Source organism: Lentinus tigrinus, assembly GCF_003813185.1.
Source record: "Lentinus tigrinus ALCF2SS1-7 unplaced genomic scaffold L226scaffold_12, whole genome shotgun sequence".
Taxonomy (NCBI): domain Eukaryota; kingdom Fungi; phylum Basidiomycota; class Agaricomycetes; order Polyporales; family Polyporaceae; genus Lentinus; species Lentinus tigrinus.
In genome coordinates, this window is record NW_027137921.1 from 746682 (window position 1) to 765806 (window position 19125).

At 57.8% G+C, this 19125-nt stretch overlaps 5 protein-coding genes across 5 annotated transcripts; 2 read left to right on the top strand and 3 right to left on the bottom strand.

Annotated features, from left to right (window-relative positions):
- The first annotated feature begins 29 nt into the window (after positions 1-29).
- On the top strand, positions 30-6149 carry L226DRAFT_508637 (uncharacterized protein). Its single transcript, XM_067678183.1, has 28 exons — positions 30-438; positions 498-695; positions 831-966; positions 1025-1059; positions 1116-1231; positions 1288-1295; positions 1350-1380; positions 1429-1635; positions 1693-1710; positions 1763-1859; positions 1909-2082; positions 2134-2260; positions 2317-2392; positions 2455-2474; positions 2532-2715; positions 2768-3074; positions 3130-3220; positions 3274-3698; positions 3748-4234; positions 4292-4423; positions 4479-4575; positions 4629-4699; positions 4780-5002; positions 5075-5098; positions 5171-5447; positions 5520-5643; positions 5731-5808; positions 5900-6149. Exons 1-28 carry the CDS (start codon positions 162-164, stop codon positions 6036-6038), a joined length of 4179 nt encoding a protein of 1392 aa, XP_067535559.1. The 5' UTR covers positions 30-161; the 3' UTR covers positions 6039-6149.
- Positions 6150-6494: 345 nt separating this feature from the next.
- Positions 6495-8005, top strand: L226DRAFT_545843 (uncharacterized protein; the record flags this gene model as incomplete). Its single annotated transcript, XM_067682373.1, has 2 exons — positions 6495-7191; positions 7467-8005. The coding sequence occupies 2 exons, from the start codon at positions 6495-6497 to the stop codon at positions 8003-8005; spliced, it is 1236 nt and encodes a 411-aa protein (XP_067535560.1).
- A 4604-nt stretch (positions 8006-12609) lies between these two features.
- Positions 12610-13047, bottom strand: L226DRAFT_463024 (uncharacterized protein; the record flags this gene model as incomplete). Its single annotated transcript, XM_067675758.1, has 1 exon — positions 12610-13047. A coding segment is annotated over one exon (438 nt), but the record flags the coding sequence as incomplete, so codon positions are not given.
- A 2537-nt stretch (positions 13048-15584) lies between these two features.
- L226DRAFT_70542 (uncharacterized protein) lies at positions 15585-16531 on the bottom strand. Its single transcript, XM_067687176.1, has one exon. It carries the CDS (start codon positions 16383-16385, stop codon positions 15768-15770), a length of 618 nt encoding a protein of 205 aa, XP_067535562.1. The 5' UTR covers positions 16386-16531; the 3' UTR covers positions 15585-15767.
- A 377-nt stretch (positions 16532-16908) lies between these two features.
- L226DRAFT_613193 (uncharacterized protein) lies at positions 16909-18977 on the bottom strand. Its single transcript, XM_067686474.1, has 6 exons — positions 18911-18977; positions 18395-18854; positions 18101-18329; positions 17293-18042; positions 17093-17210; positions 16909-17027 (listed from the first exon to the last, which is right to left on the bottom strand). The coding sequence occupies exons 1-5, from the start codon at positions 18948-18950 to the stop codon at positions 17130-17132; spliced, it is 1560 nt and encodes a 519-aa protein (XP_067535563.1). The 5' UTR covers positions 18951-18977; the 3' UTR covers positions 16909-17027; positions 17093-17129.
- Positions 18978-19125: the final 148 nt, after the last annotated feature.

The following is a 19125-nucleotide window of genomic DNA, read 5'->3' on the forward strand; positions in this document are numbered from 1 at the left end:
TTGCGCGCCCGGAACTCGCTCCAAACAACGAGCTGTTCATCTCTTTCGGACGCTGTTCTACCTTCTCCTCTCCCCACATTCTTCTATACATCCACCTCCTGGCTACGCCGCTCACCGTTCTACGCCCGCGCCCCGTCGGTTCATTGAAGCGAAGATTATCCATGGCCATGAACATTCCCTCGGCGAGTGGGACCTCGCGCCCAGCCTCGGCTCCCCCACAGAGTATTCCCGAGTCTATACACATACGCAGACCGGGCGAGGAAGATCTGCGCAGGAAGCTACTTAGCAGCTCGCTGGTCGATGGTACAGAGCTCCCAGACACGCCCCCTCTGGATCTCATGCCCCAGCTGCAGCGCTCTGGCCCCTCTATCGTGAAGACGCGGACAGGCAGCGTGCTGTCGCGTGGTTTCATCCTCAAGACAGATCATTATCCTTCCGGTATGCTTCTGTCACCATATCAATGATACGAGCAACGGGCTGAGCACGGTGTGAACCAGGCCGAGCCCTTGACCTCGACATCAATGTCCATGGCGCACCTAACTTCCGCGCACCCAAGCAGGGCAACCTGAATGTGTATGGTGTTGCGCAACCCCGCACACAGGGACTACGGGCTATCTTATCCGTTCTACGCTGCCGACCGGAGCTCACTCAACCCACTCATGTGGTATGGTTCTGCACGCGAGAGGAGCCAATAGGTATGTGCTTTCCGGTGATCTTGTCCGAGAGGTCAAGGAGGGTGGGCGGTGCTCGCAGCTGGAGCAGCTGGAGAGAGTGCTTTGGCTGGAAGAAGTGCTTGAGTCGAACTGGTGTTGATAAGAGTTATCTTCAAGTGTACATATCCGGCCGTCCGTTCGTCCTTCGCGACGCTTCGGAGCCGAGACGAACGCTGAAGCTTTCTGACCGCGCGGAGAATCTGGAAGAGATTGAGCGACGACTCAAGGCCGACATTCTTGCGGAATCTGCCAAGTAAGTATGAGTGGAGAAGGTATGTAGAACATCAATAATGACTGATTTGCATCTCCAGGTTCGGCGGGCTTGTACTCACACACAATGAAGTCGGTAAGAGTACTCCGTGACCCATCTTCCACGATGGTCTGTTCTCAAACGTGCTACAGCATCTGACTCGGGAGAGGGAGCTATCCTGCCCACATGGACGGCCGTGGACACGAACAACGTCAGGACGCAGCGAGAGCTAATGGAGAACATGAAGCACGATGGCTGGAATGTTGACGTACGTTGCCTCGACCCCTTCACTCCATGCATATAAGTGACGTATTATGCCCACAGTACTACCGGTATGTCCCAGGTCACCGATCGGTTCGTTGTGAAGCTTATTGACGGCTGTGCAGCATTCCAATCTCGCCAGAACGGCCCATCGAGGTATGTTCTGCATCATTCGCTGTATCGCATTGTTGACGTCGCGCGCAGGATAATTACCTAGATGCATACCTTCGTGTCATCAAGGAGACCGATCCTCTGACGACCGCCCTCGTCTTCAATTGTGGTATGGGTGCTGTCCGGACAACCTTTGCCATGGTTGCCGCCTGCATAGTTCGGAGGAAGCAAATGATCGACCGGGGTTTGGAGGACCCATATACTCCGAAATCTACAGGGTCGAAATCGGGCATCAGCACGGTGAGTTGCCATACCACTGGCCCTTCGACTATCGCTTATCCCAGCCGTGCATTACAGCCGTCAGGAATGTCACCGGTGAGTATGGCTCAAAAGTAGGAGGGACGGACGATGATAGTTCGTATGCTAGCCAACGAGTGCCAAGATCCTCCAAGCGCTCGAACAAGCCAACGCTCAGCAAGACATGAACCGCTCACTTCTCCGCATCACGTACATTCTCCAGCAATGTATGTACTCATCTATACTAGTTGTCGTGATATTTTAACCGTTCTACAGACCTTGATACCAAGAACTCTCAATCAGCCATTGAACTGCTGCTCACGCAGCCGTCACTGTTGGAGGCTCTCCAGAAGGCTCATATGGGTAACTACGGCGTAATCTTGAGTTTGCTTGGATGTCTTGAGCACGGGGTAAAGGCCAAGAAGCTTGTGGACAAGGTCATCGACGTCTGTGAGTGAGATCTCTATCTATGCTTCGACGATGCGAGCTCATCTGGCACAGGCGATCACGTGGTAAATCTGCGGGAAGAGATCTTCTTGAACAGAATACGATACTCGCTCACGACAGCTGTTGATGACAAGGAGAGGGATAATTTCCTGAGCAGGGCCGTGAAGTCCCTCGAGAAGTAGTGAGTGGTTGGTTGTCCTGTTATCGCCTCAGAGTCATAGACAATTTTGTGAACAGCTTCTTCGCGATTGCATTTGCAAGTTATGTCGAGACTCAGGACGACTTCAGTCAAACCTTCGCAGACTGGCTGAAGGCGAGTGACCATCAGTTCCTCTTCAGCTAATCAATGCTCATGGCTTCATCGGCAACGTCCAGGCTCGAACGGAGATATGGAAGTGAGTCGTCTGTTCATCCGATTATTTCTAGCCGTATGTCTCACTGTTATACAACAGTCAGGTCATGTTCTTGCGTAAGGCGCACGGATCGAAGCTAAACGTCTTCGCACCCATCAACGATCTGTCCACACTATCCAGATCCGGCGCAGACCATCGTGCACTGTTGCCCGGTCCGAAGAACGACGTTACTATTGCGGGCGGACAGATACTGGGAGACGAGTACTCCGACCACGTTGTCAAGGTCCGTACCCACCTCATACTGAACTCTCTCATCACCAACAAAGTTTATGTAGAACCGTAGTGGTATCATCTTACGCGAAGGCACGTTACTCAAGTCAGACCAATGGCTCAGTCGCTCTTCCAATGTCTCGGACGGCGTCCGAGGTGCGATCAACTTCCGCAACATCCCGGGAACGAATATCTATGCGCTTGGTCAACCAACCCTCGAGGCAATCGACGAGGTTGTGCGCCGTGTACATGCAGCTAACTCTGACGCATCGCGGATCATCTGGATCACACTTCGTGAAGAGCCTATCGTTTACGTTAACGGAGCGCCATATTGTCTGAGAAGGGAGCGATTCTCGCTTCGTAACATGAAAGGTCGGGACCGCTTGCACGCACACGAGGAGATGTAGCTGACACTGATCCTATACAGACTATGGCGGAATCTCTGCATCACGACTGGAGGTCCTCGAGGAGCGTCTGCGGGACGATGTCATCAACGAGGTCCACGCCTTCGGTGGGCGGTGAGTTGTTCGTACCCACTGTTCATGTGTTCTCATGCCCAATGCTCCGCCAGTGTCCTGTTGCACACCGAAACGCCTGGTGGCGCCGTCATCCCGGTCTGGGAAGAGGTCAATAGCGACGACATCATGGTGCTCAAGGACGTTATGGCACAGCGTAAACACATCGGAGACCATCTCGAGCTCGGATACGCCCGAATCCCCATCACAGCAGAGCGCCCGCCAGACTTCACCGACCTCAGCGCGCTCATTGAAGTCATGATTCGCAGCAATGCAACGGGCGCACCGGTGGTCATCAATTGTCAGCTGGGCCGTGGGCGGAGTACGCTCACGTCGGTCATTCTGCTGCTCATCCAGCAGTGGCTGGCGAGGGCGACGCGTGTCAGAGACCCCGCGACTCCTGGTCCGTTGCAGCGCTCTATGACGAACGATCTCATCATTCCGCACCACAATACTCGTCAGTCGTACCAGATCATCAACAGTGAGTCCGCACAGAACATCTTATCTTCTTCGTTGCTGACATGACGCAGACCTACTCCGTGTGATACGCAAGGGGCCCATGGTCAAGCAATCAGTCGACGACGCCATCGACCAATGCGCCGAAGTGTTTAACCTCCGCGACGCGATCGAAGAGGCTCGCACGCGCGCCGAGCAGGCGACGGACCAGCGCGAGAGGAAGCAGCACGCGCACCGTGGGCTGCAGAACCTGCGGCGATACTTTGAGCTCATCATCTTCCAGGCTTACCTGCAGTCCACGGAGCCCGACACGATGCAGACCACGGAGTCATTCGAGTCGTTCGTCAAGGAACGCCCGGTGATCAAGACGTTCGAGAAGGAGCTGCTCTCGGAGGACCTGAACACCCTGAAGCCGCTGGAACGTGTTGATGTATCGGAGGGCGTGCCTCTTCCGGACGAGGTGCGGAAGGTTGTCGCGAACCGGTCTGGGAGCATCTTGTCTGCGTCAACGATCCTGAAGAGCGACTTCTTCTCGAATCTGCAGAAGATGGGTTTGCCGGAGTATGTTCTATGGTAATGTTGAACTGCAGGTCCGGTGGCTGACAGTATACTTGTTAGACGCATCGACGGAGCACCAAACTTCCGACGTGTCCCTCTGACGCTCCGACTAAAATCTACGCCAGTGACATCCCCTGGCAACGACCACTTCGACTTCACCACTGGCAGCGACAACAGATGGGTCTGTGGCAGGTGTGTGCGGTGTGTGTCCACTATGGTATGCTTCCTCACAAGGATCGACGCTCAGCGGCATGCCCACGGTTGACGGACTGAGGCGTGCATTGCAACGGGTGAATGCGCTTCCCGATGGAAGCAACACGGTGTACTGGACGTCCCTTCGTGAAGTGAGCAACAGCATTCTTCTCCTGTATGTGCGGGAGCTGAGCATAGATCACAGGAACCGGTCATATACGTCTTAGGCCGCCCGCACGTCCTGCGCCTCGTCGACAAGCCGCTCGAGAACGTCGAGTGAGTGTTCTTCCATTCATTCCCGTGTGTGAAGTGCATGTGGTGGGCGGCCTGATGTGAATCCATAACTTGTGATGCAGGGCAACAGGAGTGACTACAGCGGTGGTCGAGGCCATGGAGGACAACCTGAAGCGCGATGTCATCCGCGAGGTGCGCGCGGGCGAAGGCCGCATCCTGCTGCACGATGAGGTCGAGGAGCGGCCTGGGGTGTTCAAGATTATCCCCATCTGGGAGCAGGTTGAGGAGAAGGACATCATGACGCCGCGCGATGTGTACAACATGATGGTTCAGGAAGGCTACAAGGTGGGTCAACGACACGGCATCTTCAATGTCTGGAATCGTATGATTGACTTCTCGTGCATCATGTCTTGGCAGGTCGACTACGGCCGGGTGGCAGTGGTACGTGTTCCATCTTTCGCCGGTCTCTCTACGTCTGGACGCGGCTCATTCCATCGCTCATCTTTCGCGTAGACGGACGAACAGGCCCCGCTTCCGGGCGCGCTCTCGCAATTGCTGATGCGCGTGCGTACAGGGCTGCAGAGCGGCCAGCCGGCGGACTTCATCTTCAACTGTCAGATGGGTCGGGGTCGCACGACGAGCGGAATGGTCACCGCCTGCCTGATCGCGACGACGATGACCTGGGAACACGAGAAGGAGAACCGAATTACGGAAGAGGACCAGAACACTAACCCCCTTGAGCACTATGATGCGGTGGACGGGCCTTCCGAAGAGGATGCCTACCTCCAAGGTATGTATTGTACAAGATCAACGACGAGCTGGATAACCTCGTATTCGTGCCGGGTGCTGATGGATCTTGTAGGAGAGTACAAAGTCATCCTGCAGCTCGTCAGCGTGCTGTCGCACGGAAAGCTCGCGAAGCGGCTGACCGACCGGGCGATCGACCAGATGGAAGATGTTCAGAACCTGCGGAGGGCGATATATGAGTGCGTGTTACGGCCTGGGCGGTGTGTACCGTGGCACTGAGACAGGAACTGACTGCGCCTTTCCCCTTGGCCTCGGCGCGCCACCAGCTACAAATTGAAGGTAGCGGCATGCGAGAAAGGAAGTGAAAAGCAGCGGAAGCTGATGGACCTCGGCGTGAATTACCTGTATGGGTTTATGTCTCAAGTCTGCATTGTGCATGGCTGATTGCTGACTGGGGGCGGTGACCGCGGCGCTGCGGTGTCGCGGGATTTCCAGGTACCGGTACGGCACGCTGATCGTGTTCGCGAACTACCTCATTGAGATGCGGGAGGGCAAGGGGGAGGAGAGCTTCCCAGAGTGGCTGCAGCCACGGCGGGAGATTACAATGCTACTGGGGCGGCGGTCGCTGGACTAGAGAAATGCTGGTTGCACTTACTTGGATTGTACGCGTACATTGTAACTGTTTCTTGCTACTACACGGATACCCTATGCCTGCCGATTAATTGGATCCGTTTGATGAGTGCCGTAGTATCAGGATCATGATGAGCGCGGCCTGGCTGGACGAGGCTGAGGAGGAGGGGAGGCGCTGAGGGAGAGGATAAATATCAGTCGCCGTGGCAGCTGCACGTGATGGGAGAGCTGGCTCACCGCCTTGCAAGATTGGACTGCGCTCTTGTTTCTAGTCCCACTCTGTCTCCGTCGTCCCCGTCCTCCTCGACCCCGGCCATTCCATTTGTCTTTTGTCTTCCGCCCGCATCGTCGACGACGTTCACCACGACTACGCCCCACGAAGCCGCCTTCTTTATCCAATACTTACACCGCCGGCTGGTATAATTCTCTCCATCCTTCGCTGCACTCGCCTCTGCTCCATATGTTGACCTCACGGTCTCTCGCACGATGTCTCGTTCTCCTCTCCGTTAATGCCCTCCTCCTCTCCGGGGCTACCGCCCGTCCAACCCAGGCCCTCGCGTTCCCGACGCCTGCACCCGTTGCACCCCGCGCACTCTTCCCTCCCTTTGGTGGCGGCGCTAACTCCGACACGAATACATTGACGGACACATCCGCCTCGGGCACCGGCGCCGTAACAGACACCAACACCAACACCAACACCAACACCAATACCAACACCTCAACAGACACTACGCAAACGACTACGTCTGACACCTCGACGAGTACCAACACCGCGACGTTGACGTCCGACACTGCAACGTCGACTTCAGACACCACCGCTACCACAAATACTGGCACCACTTCCACGAGCCAGCCTGTGACTCCCACTAGCCCAACGTCGCCCCCTGCTTCCCCTACCATCTCCGCAAGTGTGACTACAAATGCGCAGGGTCAAGAGACGACCGTGTTCTTGACCGTGACGCCCACGAACTCAGACACGGCTTCTGCGTCTGCTACGTCTGCAGGCTCCTCGTCGGGTACATCGACGAAGTCTAGCGGCGTCAGCAAGTCAACCATCATCGGTCTCTCGGTGGCTGGTGGAGTGGCGCTGATTGGTCTCGTTACGTTCATCGTCTGGAAGTTCACCCGCAAGCGGTTCGCAGACGATGACTTCGACAGTGAGTATTCCTTCCTTCTCGTCTGCACACCTCCTCTGCGCCCACGACGCATGTTGTGGCCTGCAAAATGCAGCCGGGGAATGCTGCACTGGTCTCGGTTGCATGCTGCAATGAACGCGTTCGCAGCCGGGGCACTAGGACCGCACCTAATGTTTACGCGGACTTAAGCGGGCGATTACGCGGGCCCTAAGATAGGGTTTGTGTAGCTGTGGCGACCGACTTGCTTTGCATCTCAGTCACCGTATACGAGTCCTGATCACTAACATTATGTTCAGACGAAGCCATCAAATGGCCGGACCTCAACGCGCACGGCGACGATGTCCATGCACCTCTCCCCACCAACAGGACAGGCGGCGCTGGCTTCGAGACTTCGTCCCAGGTCAACCTTGCGCGCCCCGACTCACGCGCAGGCAGTGTTGCGCCGTCCGCGGCGGCTTCATCAGTCGAGCTCTACGCGAGCCGTGACCCCTATGCGGTACCGCCTCTTCCTCATCTGAACCCGAATATGCCGTACCGCGATGACCCCACCCAGTACTACGACAACGACCCATACGCAGCAGCACCGCCGGCACAAGGCGAGGCATACCCCATGACGCAGATCAACCGCGCGCGTTCGCCAGGCCCACAGATGGCTTACCAGGGCGGCTTCGACGGGCGTGCAAGCCCCGGGCCCCAGACGCTCGGCGTCGACTATCGCGCACGGAGTCCAGGGCCGGCTGCGTCGCTCTACTCTGGCCGCGCGTCGCCAGGACCGCAGGCTGGACGGATGTCACCGGGGCCCCAAGTGGCGTATGGCCAGGGTGGCGGATACTGATCGCGCCGCTGTGAAAGCGTGCGCGCACACATGGGGAGAAGTGGGTCGTTGTGGCTGGACCATGCACGGGTGTCGGAGCTCATTGTTGGTTGGAGGAGTGGAGAAGGAAGGCTGGCTGTCTTGGACTACGTCTACGTTGGACTCTACGCAGCCAGCGGAGCACGGGCTTGTTGTGCTGGGGTTGTTCCGAGCTTGGTCTTGGGGCCGTCTCACACCATTGCCCATTGCAGGTCGGGCACGGCACAAACATCGCACACGTATACCCGTATAGGACACACACCGGTTCCACCTACACCACATCGTACAAGTCCCCTCTACAAGACGTTCATTCGTTTGGACTGGAACTAGATGTTGTGCGCACGCTGTCATTGTCGTTTTCCGTGTCGTTACCTCTAATGCATGCCGTCCGATTCTTCCACTTGCCTCGTGCGGTGTGCTTTCAGGTTTCTTGGTTCTGGGTTCGGGCCCCGTGGTACGTGTTGACAGCCCAAACCTTGTCCGTTCCCTCCCGCAGACCGCCCACTTACCTCACGTTCGTTGAATCCTTCCCACTCGTCCCATCTCCGTTCTGTCCGTCCCTGTCCCCCCTACGTTATCGTTATCATGCTGTCGTGAGTTGTCCTCATACGTCGTAGAGCGCACTGTCTTCATAACATCTCCGTCTCCGCATTGTGCCCCAGGCACGTCCCCTCGTTTACATGCACGACCTGGACACGTATATCCATATCCACATAGCGTACCCTATCCCCCCTTTCATAACTTCATCCTCGTCAAGGACGCGCTTCTTTCTTGCTTTGTTCTCTTCCCCCACCCTTCTTCTCCTTCCTCGTGTTTTTCGTGCATCTGTTTCGGACTTGGCGAGTGTCGCATACCTTCGCGTTCTCATCGTTCTGGAGTCAGTTCGTTCTCGTTCCCCGTTCCCCGTTCCCCGTTCCCCGTTCCTAGCTAGCTAATTAAGTCCCCGGAGTACTTAGATTGGAATTCATGTATATATACAGTACGACAGTCCCCGCACGCACGCATGCACGTACGTGAGCGTGCCAGTTGCTGGCAGTTGCCAGTGGATCCCCGAGGCGGGACAAGACGGGACACTCACCCATGACTGTAGGTAGGCATGGCAGCATCGTTCACGCCGACGGCAATGACAAGTGTACATGACAGCCAGCGAGGTCACGCGTGGTGAGGTGTGCAACGTTGTCGTTGGCAGCTTCGTGCTAGAGCGTAGATCGTCACGTTCCTTGCCCGGGTGGGCCCAGGAGACTGGAGTATTGCTTCCGGCCAGGTGCGTGCCTCCTCCGGACTCGCGAGGACCCTTCGAATTCTGTCCATCTCACGTCGCCCGGATGCTTCACTCTGTCATGCCAACTGTGCCTCGAGCACCAGGTCCATACTCCGCGACTGTGGAGTCTGCACAAACCCCTGGGCAATTGCAAAGTGTACCCCCTGCAGCGGGTCCCTCACCGTACAACTCAGGCTCCACCAGCACCTACATAGTACCTAAGCGTGATAAGGGCGAAGAAGACCTGGAGGCTGGCAGAAATCATTGATAACAAGTTACTCAAGCTTACTTGATTCCGCTGCTTCTCCCGGCAACGAACGACATTACCTCTTCGGGGCGGCGCAGAGCAGGACTCGGAGTCTCGAGTCTCGACCTGGTACCGGTAATTGGTGGTTGGTTCTCACCGGTCTCAAGATCTCACCCCCAAACCCAAACCCAAACCTTCCGACCAGCTTCGAGGTTGCGAGAAGCAGCAGAACGCCGATCAAGGGGAAGGGCACTTCGGGCTGAGGAGATGAATCATGAATCATGAATGTGAAATTTTTGAACCGACGACGGCGAAGTGCTCTAGCACCTCTTATTTTCAACGACTTCAACGACAGGCACGTAAGAGCATAAACGAGGGAGGAGGTATACCGTATACGTATGATACACATGTGCATCGCGCAAGGCGAGGAAGTCATTACCATTACTTAAGCCCTACTTACGGCCAGGCCAACGCGTAGCATACTTCAGGTGGAGGTGGAGGTGGAGATGAAGGTGGTTTCGTTGCGTTAGTGTTGATTAAATACTGCAAAATGTGATCCCGAGAGCAAAAGTGGGGGAACTTGGGAAATTGGGAACTTGGAAATGGGAGGGAGAGTGGGTCAGCTGTAAGAGCGATACATAACGGTATACATTATGATGGTATGGCGAGGTGAGGGTGTGAGCGTATATCACAAAGAGTGAAAGAGTAACGAAGCTTTGGAAGGGTGCGATGCGTCAGATAATGGGATGGGATGGGATAGACCAAGGTTGTGAATGATGAATCGATGCCGTGCGGGTTTCAACAAGTGCGAAAGCGTGAGGTGAGCGAGAACTTGGAAGATGGGTGAATGCGTTGAGAAATGTGAGAGAATGAAACGCAAGAAAAAGAATGTGCGTGTGACGACGCCAAACAATCCAGGACGAATAGAAACCACGAATCCGAAAAACAAAACAAAACAAAGCCTAGCACGATGGACGATCCGGAGCGATGGCGATGCATGAGACGGTCGAACGGGTCAACCAGCGACGGCTCGAACGGTTTGGTTGGCGGGCGACCCCACATCACGTAAGGAACGCCATCTCGCTCAACCGTCTGCTCTCCTCATCCTCGATGAAATGCGCCTGGTGCAGTATGCTCCCGCGACTATGGATAGTCGGCGCGACGGCCTGCCTCGGGCGCAGCCCCACGCCCGTCGTCTTCCCGTCCGACGACACCGACGACGTCGTCTGGTGGTGGTGGTGATGGTGGTACTGGGATTGAGACTGAGATTGTTGGAACGCCGGCATCGCCGGCAGGTGCGACGCGTCGAACATCTTCGACTTCTTCCTGCCCACCCCCTGGCCCTGTTCGGCGACGGGGGAAAGCTCGAGCGTGGACTTTGGCTGAGGCTTGGACGACGTGAACGCGCGCCGGAGGTTCATCATCGACGACGACGTGCGTGTGTCCCGCGGCACCTGCGACTGTGTGACGAAAAAACGGTTGTCAGCATCTGCCTGCTCACTCAAGCTCAGAAGCACAAGGTGCCCGGAGTAGCCGGTCACCGGCGAACTGTGGACAAGCAAACAGACTCTGAGAGAGAAAGAGAGGGACAGACAGACTCACGTCGAGCGACTTCTTGCCAAACAGGCTAAACGATATCCGGTTGTTCGCCTTCGTCTGCGCCTCCAGCATCTGCGCACGCCCGCTCGGCTGAGGCCGCAGCCGGGGCACAGCGCCGCCGCCCTCCTGCATCGGGGCAGACACAGACGGCACGCCAAACTCGCCCGCGCCCTCCCCGCCCTCCGACGACGGCTCCGTCTCGCTGTACTCCTCCATAATCACGCCCCCGGCGGCGCGCGACCCCAAAGCCTTCGCCTTCCCATTCCCACTCATCTCGCCCGTCGTCCCGCGCCGCGGCCGCACCCGCACCCGCACGTGCGTCTCGGGCCCCCCGTGTCCGCCGTCCGACGACTGGCTCGTCGACCCACGCGAGATCGACGCGTCGCGCATCGGCGCACACGACGTCGTCGTCGGCGTCGGCAGCGACGACGACGCGCCCGAGCTCGACACCGTGCGTGTGGGGGAGAGCGCAGGGACGGTGTTCGTCCGGCTCCGCCCGCTCTTCGCTGCCGTCCCGGACGAGGTGCCCGTCGTGGTCGTGGCCGCGGTGCCATTGCTCGACGTGCTGATATCGTGGCCGAGCCGCGGCGGGCCTGCGCTCGTACTAACATGTAGCCCGCGCCCGCGCGTTTCGAGCGACAGCCGGCCCTCGGACGAGGTGCTGGCTTCAGAATCCGACGGCGCTGCGATTGCAAGCGCGATCACCTGCGCCGCCTGCGGGACTTTGGGAAGCGAACGCGAGTCTGGGGTCGAGCGATGCGCGGTGACGATGATCGGCGGGGGCTTCTCCTTGCGCGCCCGCACGGTCCCCGTGGGGGTTGCTGCGACCGGCGTCGATGTCTGCGTCTCATCGAGAGACTGCCTTGGGGACTCCGAGAGCGGACTGCTGTGTGCTTGGCTGGGGATAGGGGTGGAAGACGAGGCGGTAGGGGACGCGGGCGTGTCACTCGAGGTGCGTAACCAGCGCGAGACCTTCTCGGTGACAGCACTCGAATGGCTTGAGGGCGTGCTCGGTTCCTGCGAGTGCGTATGTGCATGTGCGGCGCCGGGGGTGGCGGTGGAGTTAGGGGGGACGCGAGCGTGCGTAGGCGCAGGTGGAGATGCCGCGCGGGGACGATCTGCAGAAGCAGAGTGTCGCGCGCTCAGAACGTCCTCGAGCTTGGAAGGGGTGTTGGGTGCGGTATGGAAGTCCTCGACGGTCGCTTCAAGTGGGCTTCCTGAGAGGGGCGGACTGGGAGCTGGGCTCACGCTCCCGCCGCCGATAGTGATTTCACCCATGTTCGGGGAGAGCGTCGTGGCGCGGACAAAGGTCGCGCGCGCAGGGCTCTTGTCGCCCATCGTGCCGTCCTTGCTCGCACGCGCAATCGCATCGCTCTTGCGCGGCGCCGCATCCGAGTGGTCACTCGTACTAGTCGCATCGTGTCCGCTTGCGGACTCACCTGCGCTCTGAGACTGAGACGAATCACCGGTAGCAGGGTGCTGCTTCGCGAGCCATGCCTCCCTGATCCTGCGGGCTTCGCTCCCGCTCGCGTCCTCGTCCTCGGACGACGATGTGCGCGGGACGACGACGGCGTAACGCCTGTCGATTTCTGCCTCCTGTTCGCTTAGGGGCATCATGAATCCCTCGGCGTCGCGGAACCGGCGTTGGGCGGTAGACGAGGCTGGGATAAGCCCCCGCGCGCGGAGGGCGGCTTGCCGCTGCTCAGGGGAGGTGAAGTCGTTTGGAGGAGCTGCCGGGGGCGGGGCTTTGGGCATGGAGGGCAACCGGAGGATGGTGCCTTTACGCTTGGGCACGTCGTGTTGTGATTGTGGTTGAGTCTGGGAAGACTCATTGTGGTGCGGGGTGGAGGAGCGAATCTTGGAGGTCAGTCGGCGGAAGAAGTTCCCCTGCTGGGGCGGCGATGTTGGTTGTGGCATGGTTGCGCTGTGGAGAGAACGAACATGTCAGTGAACTTTTGAAGTATGGCAAAGGTGGATAAGTTTCATTTTCGCGTCGCTGCGGACGAGTGCGATCGGGCCTGGACTAAGTTCGATCCAGGCCGCGGAAGCAAACTCAGGGTTTGGGTAGACAAATTCAAAAAAACCTACCTATGGGGTGGATGACGCGAGGGACCTGACTGGCGCTCTGGTGGAGACATTCTTGACGTTGGTGGAGGTCGGAGCGGGCGGGTCTCAGGAGGAGGGTGGAATGCAAGCTCTCTGTTCGCAGCATATATGAGCTCTGGACGCTCTTCACAGCTCAATAAACAATCTGGGGTAATGTGTGCGCTGATGTGCGCTGATGCGCATCACGAGGAAGCGAGGGCGGCAATATGGGTGATGGCGTACACGCCAGGATGTGGTCATAGGCTCATAGGCCGGAAAAAGCAGTACGACTGCGTACGACTCACCTTGGTTTCCGCGCCGGCGCAGGATCGTCGGGGAGGGAGGGGAGCGGGGTATCCTTCATATTATCCAGACTTGACTCGGGTTGCGGGCGCGAGGTATCACGTGTAGTGAGACTGGGGTGCAAGAGTTAGCCAGACGGAGGATTGGAGGAGGAAAACAAGCGCGAGGGTGGATATATGCGGGGAAGTAGCGGTGGGAGACGCGTAGGTGGTGGTGTGAGGAAGGAGGGTGCCCTCGGGCATGTCCCTGAAGACCCTAGAGGTGCAAGGGGGAGTGGGAGCAGAAGCACACGGAGACCGGTCATTGGGCCAGACCGCTAAGACGGGAGGAACAAGAAGGCCGGTTGGCCAAATGGCCAGAACGCGCACAAAGTTCCCAGGTGCAAGTTCCGGAAGACAAACTCAAAATACATAGGCCGGAACCGTACTCACCTTGGCGCAGAGTTCTCAGGGGGTTTGCATCCGGTTGCATCTGGTTCTTCGGCGTCTTGGAAGGCGAGGTGGAGTTTGGGTGCTTCGGTGCGTATAACACTTGCACGGAGACTTGCGCGTTTTACGCTCGCAGTACGGGCGGGGCTAGCCTTGTTCCTGCCGACGGTGAAGAGGGCGTAGCGGGGCTTGCGGCCAGAGGACATGGGAGCACGCAGCCCGAGCGCCGGAGGAAGAAGTGGGAGAGGAAAGGAGAGGACAGCTAGGCAGGGACGGTGCCTTTTAACAGGGCAGGGCGGGAGGGAGAAGAGCGAGTCAGGTGGTATGTCGGGTAGGGACGACAGAGAAGGTCCGGAGTACGCACGAGACCCGCTAGCCTTTGTCGAGCGCGAAGTGGGGCGCGACGGGCGTAGCAGCGGGGGCGGAGGGAGGATGCAAGGAGAAGGGGGAGGTCGGGCAGGGCATGATGCTGTTTTGTATTTGTTTCCTCTGGCCCTGGGCGAGAGTGCAAGGAAGCGTGTGCTTGTGACAGGCTCTGCAGCCAATTGAGCTGAGCCTGCTGAGCGGTGTCGAGATCCAAGTTGCTCACGCGCCTCTGCGATCGCTTTCCCATCACTCCGGAACGCGCATCGGCGCCCCGCACGTTCCCGCCGCGGCCCAGCACGACGTCTTGGCCTTCCGGACAGTCCGCCACCATCCCCTCGCCATCCACCATGTCCTGGTGCACTCGCGTCGCCGCTCCCTGAGCACCGTCGTGGCGCACCCGCGTCTGCACAACAACCCAGACTGCGCTTGGTATGGCAATTCTCCCGCCCGACACATCACTCTGATCTACGCTTCATATTGATCAGTTGCACCGCTGCCTGACCGGAGTTCGAACCCTTTCCAAATACAAATCTCCCCCTTCAAGTTCGCATTCACTGCCCCGCATGGTCCTCTCACTTCCGTTCGAGCACTCCCCCATGCTCACCGAACACTCCGCGACGCAGCCAGATTCTCCTTCCACAGCTCTTCTCCAGCTAACGGTACACCCGCCGGACAGAGAACTTTCCCGTCGTGACGTCTGCAGCCTGCGTAGCTACCTCGGCTACCCACAGTGACGCTCCGTCGTGTCTCCCAGCCCGAAGCTTGAATCAGCTCCTTACGCGAGACGTACGCCGACTTCCGGTCGCGAGCTTAACTGCCGCAAATGCCCCGACCCGGCCCTCCCTTGGCCTCATCCTCCTCGGCCGCTCACCACCATCTTCCCAGCCTTGCCACCCCTGATGGTGTCTCTGATCTGAGTTAAGGTGTGTCTCCGTGACGCGGATCTGTCTGCTCAGGCTGTGCGCTGATATCGTTCGTATGTAGATCCTTAAGCTTCAGACCCTGAGGCCGAACGTTGTGCGGACACTGATTAACAGTCGCACTGGTGTTCCGCCACCGCCGTCCGGTTTGAGACTCACACTTGCGCATTGCATTGCAGCGCTGGGCCACCGTCACGACCGCTCACAAGAATACAGTACATTGCGCACCCCGGCTGCCCCCCATCGTGCCCTTCTCGGTTCTAGCTCGATGACGTGCGGCCCAACCAGGCTCTCTGTCATCCATGGACGTACTCGCCTAACACCCACGGGCCCTCCTCGCTTCCCGCACATCGTGAGGTCGTCACCGTCCACGGCTCCGGTGTCCCCTAGCCTCCTGCCAGCATTCACTTACTGATATCGATCAGATTCAGTACTACCTGACAGTGACACCACTGACGTCCCCTCCATGCCGGTAACTCATGACGGAGTCGCCGCGGAGGTATGGTATCCGACCCATGCCACCGTCGCCGTGCTCTCACGCGCCACAACCGTAACGCATGCAGTGTGCAGTGTTCCCCCGCTGCGCCATCCTCCGGCTCTCGCAACTCCTTACGGCTGCACTCGGGCTAGTACGCTCGCCCACCACTAGAAGAACGCGCAAACACGCCACGCCGCACCCCCGACTCGCCTGAATTAGCGTGCACACAGCCCAAGAAGGCAACGAACCCGAGTCTTGAGAAAACTCGGGAAATGCGCCCACCGGCCCAGCAGCGGTTCGACTTCTCTCCTCGACCTGGCAACTCCCAGCGCAAAAAGCCTGAGCAGTGAGGCCCCCTCCCACGGCGCTCGCGCAGCGTGTTTTTCCGAACAGAAACCCGCGAAGCATGCGCACTACACTGCGCAGACGGGGTCTGCTGCTGCTGCTGCTGCTGCTGGCAAACCGCCACGGCGTCGGTGTTCCCATGCACCGGACGCTGGAGTGGAGCCTGGCGTATGTACGTGGACACGTCAGGCCAACAGGGGCACAAATCAAAAGTCTATCTGCCCCGTGCTGGTGTGCCCTTGAGAACCTTGAGAACCTCGGGGTGAGAAGGTGCAACGGGCAACGGGCAACGGGCTGCGGGCTGGGTCCCTCGGCTACGCACCACGTCATGACTCGTCACTCGTCACTCATGCGAGCTCTAACTGATCCACAGGACACAGAGGGGCTCACGTCGGCGGTTCAGGTTGCACGTCGAGACTCGAGCTTGTAGGACTGTGGTTCTAACTTCTTGGGGGGTTCTTGAGCAGATCTGACGGCGCACTGCCCGGGAGCTGCCGGTCCGAAGAGGTTAAGGGCCACTCCCGTCTCGAATGGATCTCGCTGGATGGCCCACGGATATCGATGATGGGACGGGACTGGGAGTCTGGGAGAGTTCACGCTTCAGGTACGTTGACGAGTCACGATGCCTAACGCGGCTGGCTCTGCGGAACTGCGGTCAGTACTCAGTACTCAGTGCTTGCGTGCCATGCTACTTGACGACGGGGGTGCCTTCCTTGGCGTGTTGAGTCGCACGGCGCTCGCAGTTCGTGCCTGTGAATCTGATGCCAAAAGGACGGTGATCGCGAGAATTGGGATCCATTTATACGCTGTATTGTACTCGAGTACTCTTGAACTACACAAGAGCTACGCCAGCATCATCCCCATTCTCTCTTGCTCTACTCACTATAGAGACTACGTTAAGACTCATTGACACTCCAAGTCCAGAAGAACTTCTCGGGCAATTTGCGCCCCTCCCCCCTCAACGGTGTGCTACTTTGCAGGATGCAACGGGGCCATGTCACTTGTTTGCCCAGGTGTCATGCTCATGGTCAGCTTACCTCTGGTACAGTAGAGTAAGTACTTGGTGACCGAACACTATCGCCATAGACCCCGCTCGACCGCCGCAGTGTTGACAAAGTAAGACTTGATCCCTCTGTAGTCGGTACCAAAGAGATTCTTTGATGTCGCAAAGGCGCAAATGGTCAGTTTGGACTCTGGAGCCACAGTTGTCGCTGAAAGTCAGGCGATGACAACTCACCACTGAGGTCGCGCCATAGGGATCGGTAGCGACGAAATCGGACCGAGAGCCGCCCTCGAGATAGTGAATACCATGCTTCAACCCTGCCTTCTCTGTCCTGATAAATCGTTCCAAGACGAGTTTTGTGGGTCGGCTAGCATGCCACGTGCCACGCAGATGCGGATTGCTATCAAACCTCGCTGCGTATGGGTTAATGTCGACAATCATTGTGGACCCGTCTGTCCAGCCGCTGGGGAGGGACAGGGCAAGGCGCGAGCCGAAGGAATAGCTGTGTGTGAGATAGCATCGGAAGTTATCGTAGCATACGGGCACTTGGAGCAGGAGGCTCCCACGAGAGCCCCATGCACCCCAGTCGATTGGGGCTCGGGAGGCTGCCAGTGGGACCTGCTGGGAGAGGATGGAACGGAGGGCCTCGTATGATACGAGGAGACCGACTCGGGTGTAGCGCTCCTTCGGTCGGGAGTCGCTGAGAGCGACCGTGACCATTCGGAGGGCTGGATCTGGAAAGAAAGCAACACCTGGAGGAGGATTTGGGATACTCGACTCCTGGATTCTCTCCAGCCGAGTCCCACGAGGAAGTCGTAAGCGTATGAAGTACGTGCCCATTGTGCTTGTGGGAGACGTTGAATCGGTGGAGGCGGTCTCGGGTTCGACATGGTACATGCGCAACTCGTCCCACCCGCAACAGCCCGCAACTATACGCGACTCGTCAAGCAATGCGAAAGAGATCGCTCCGTGAAAATGACTGTGCTGTTGTTCATGGTATCAGTGACTTGCCGAGAACGTGTATCTCCGATGAAGGACCTACCCAGACCAGCTCTCCTGAGCTCCAATTCCATACCTCTATGTCCCAGCACGGAGCCCGCAACTCATCTTGAGGTGATCCCAACCGTGAGCTCCACGCCACGCGATCTTTGTGGATCTGAATACTTTCCACGCTTCGAGGGTGGGGCGTCGCCGCGCGGAGCGCAGAGAGCATCGCACTTGAATGCGGTTTTTCCGGATTTTGGAGCGACCTCACGTGGACGAGGACCTGTCTAATGCGAGGACACAATTACAATTGTTAGTGACTACGTAGGAGATTAGATGGCTAGATACTGACGATTCGTCCGCTTCTTCCTGAAACACCAATAACAAATCCTGTACTACGTCAACTGACACTTCCAACACCTTGCCTCCAGGGAAGTTACGGGCAAGCGGGATGACCCAATGATGCGGGGTATCCAGAAAGTCAATCGCAGGACAGAAGACCTCCACCAGATTCAGCCGTGGCTTGCGGATGATGTAGGACGTAAAACTGGCAAACGACAGAGAGGGTGCCCAGTCCTCGTTCTCTGGGGTGACACACCAGTGAGGGAGAGCGCTGCTTCGGGCGGCAGCATCAGTTCCGTTGCGAAACTGAAAGGTATAGTTCTTCAATAAGCGAAGTCGCTCCGACACCGGTGTGCCGCTAGGGGGACCATCTACCATTCCGTTGATGTCCAACAGGATCTTGTATCGGATGTAGATATCCGTCCTCACGAGATATCCGTCCTCACGAGATATTCGAACGAACGGCAAACCTGAAAGGGAACACAGTGAGGTTCTATAGTACGATCTCGAGACTTAAGATGCTTACGAGGCTGCAGGAAAAGATGTCGGCTATGTTGCATAGGCATACAATGTGTGCGAGAACCTCGCTGGGGAGAGAGCATAGACTCAAAGTTCTTGCTCGCCTCGAAAGCGCTGCTTGTGTCGGCTGTTTCCGGCGGAGGATTCGAGGTTTGAGTTTCGTCAAAATGAGTCTAAGCATTGACGCGTTGAAGGCAGTCGGAAAGTGGGAGAGGCGCATAT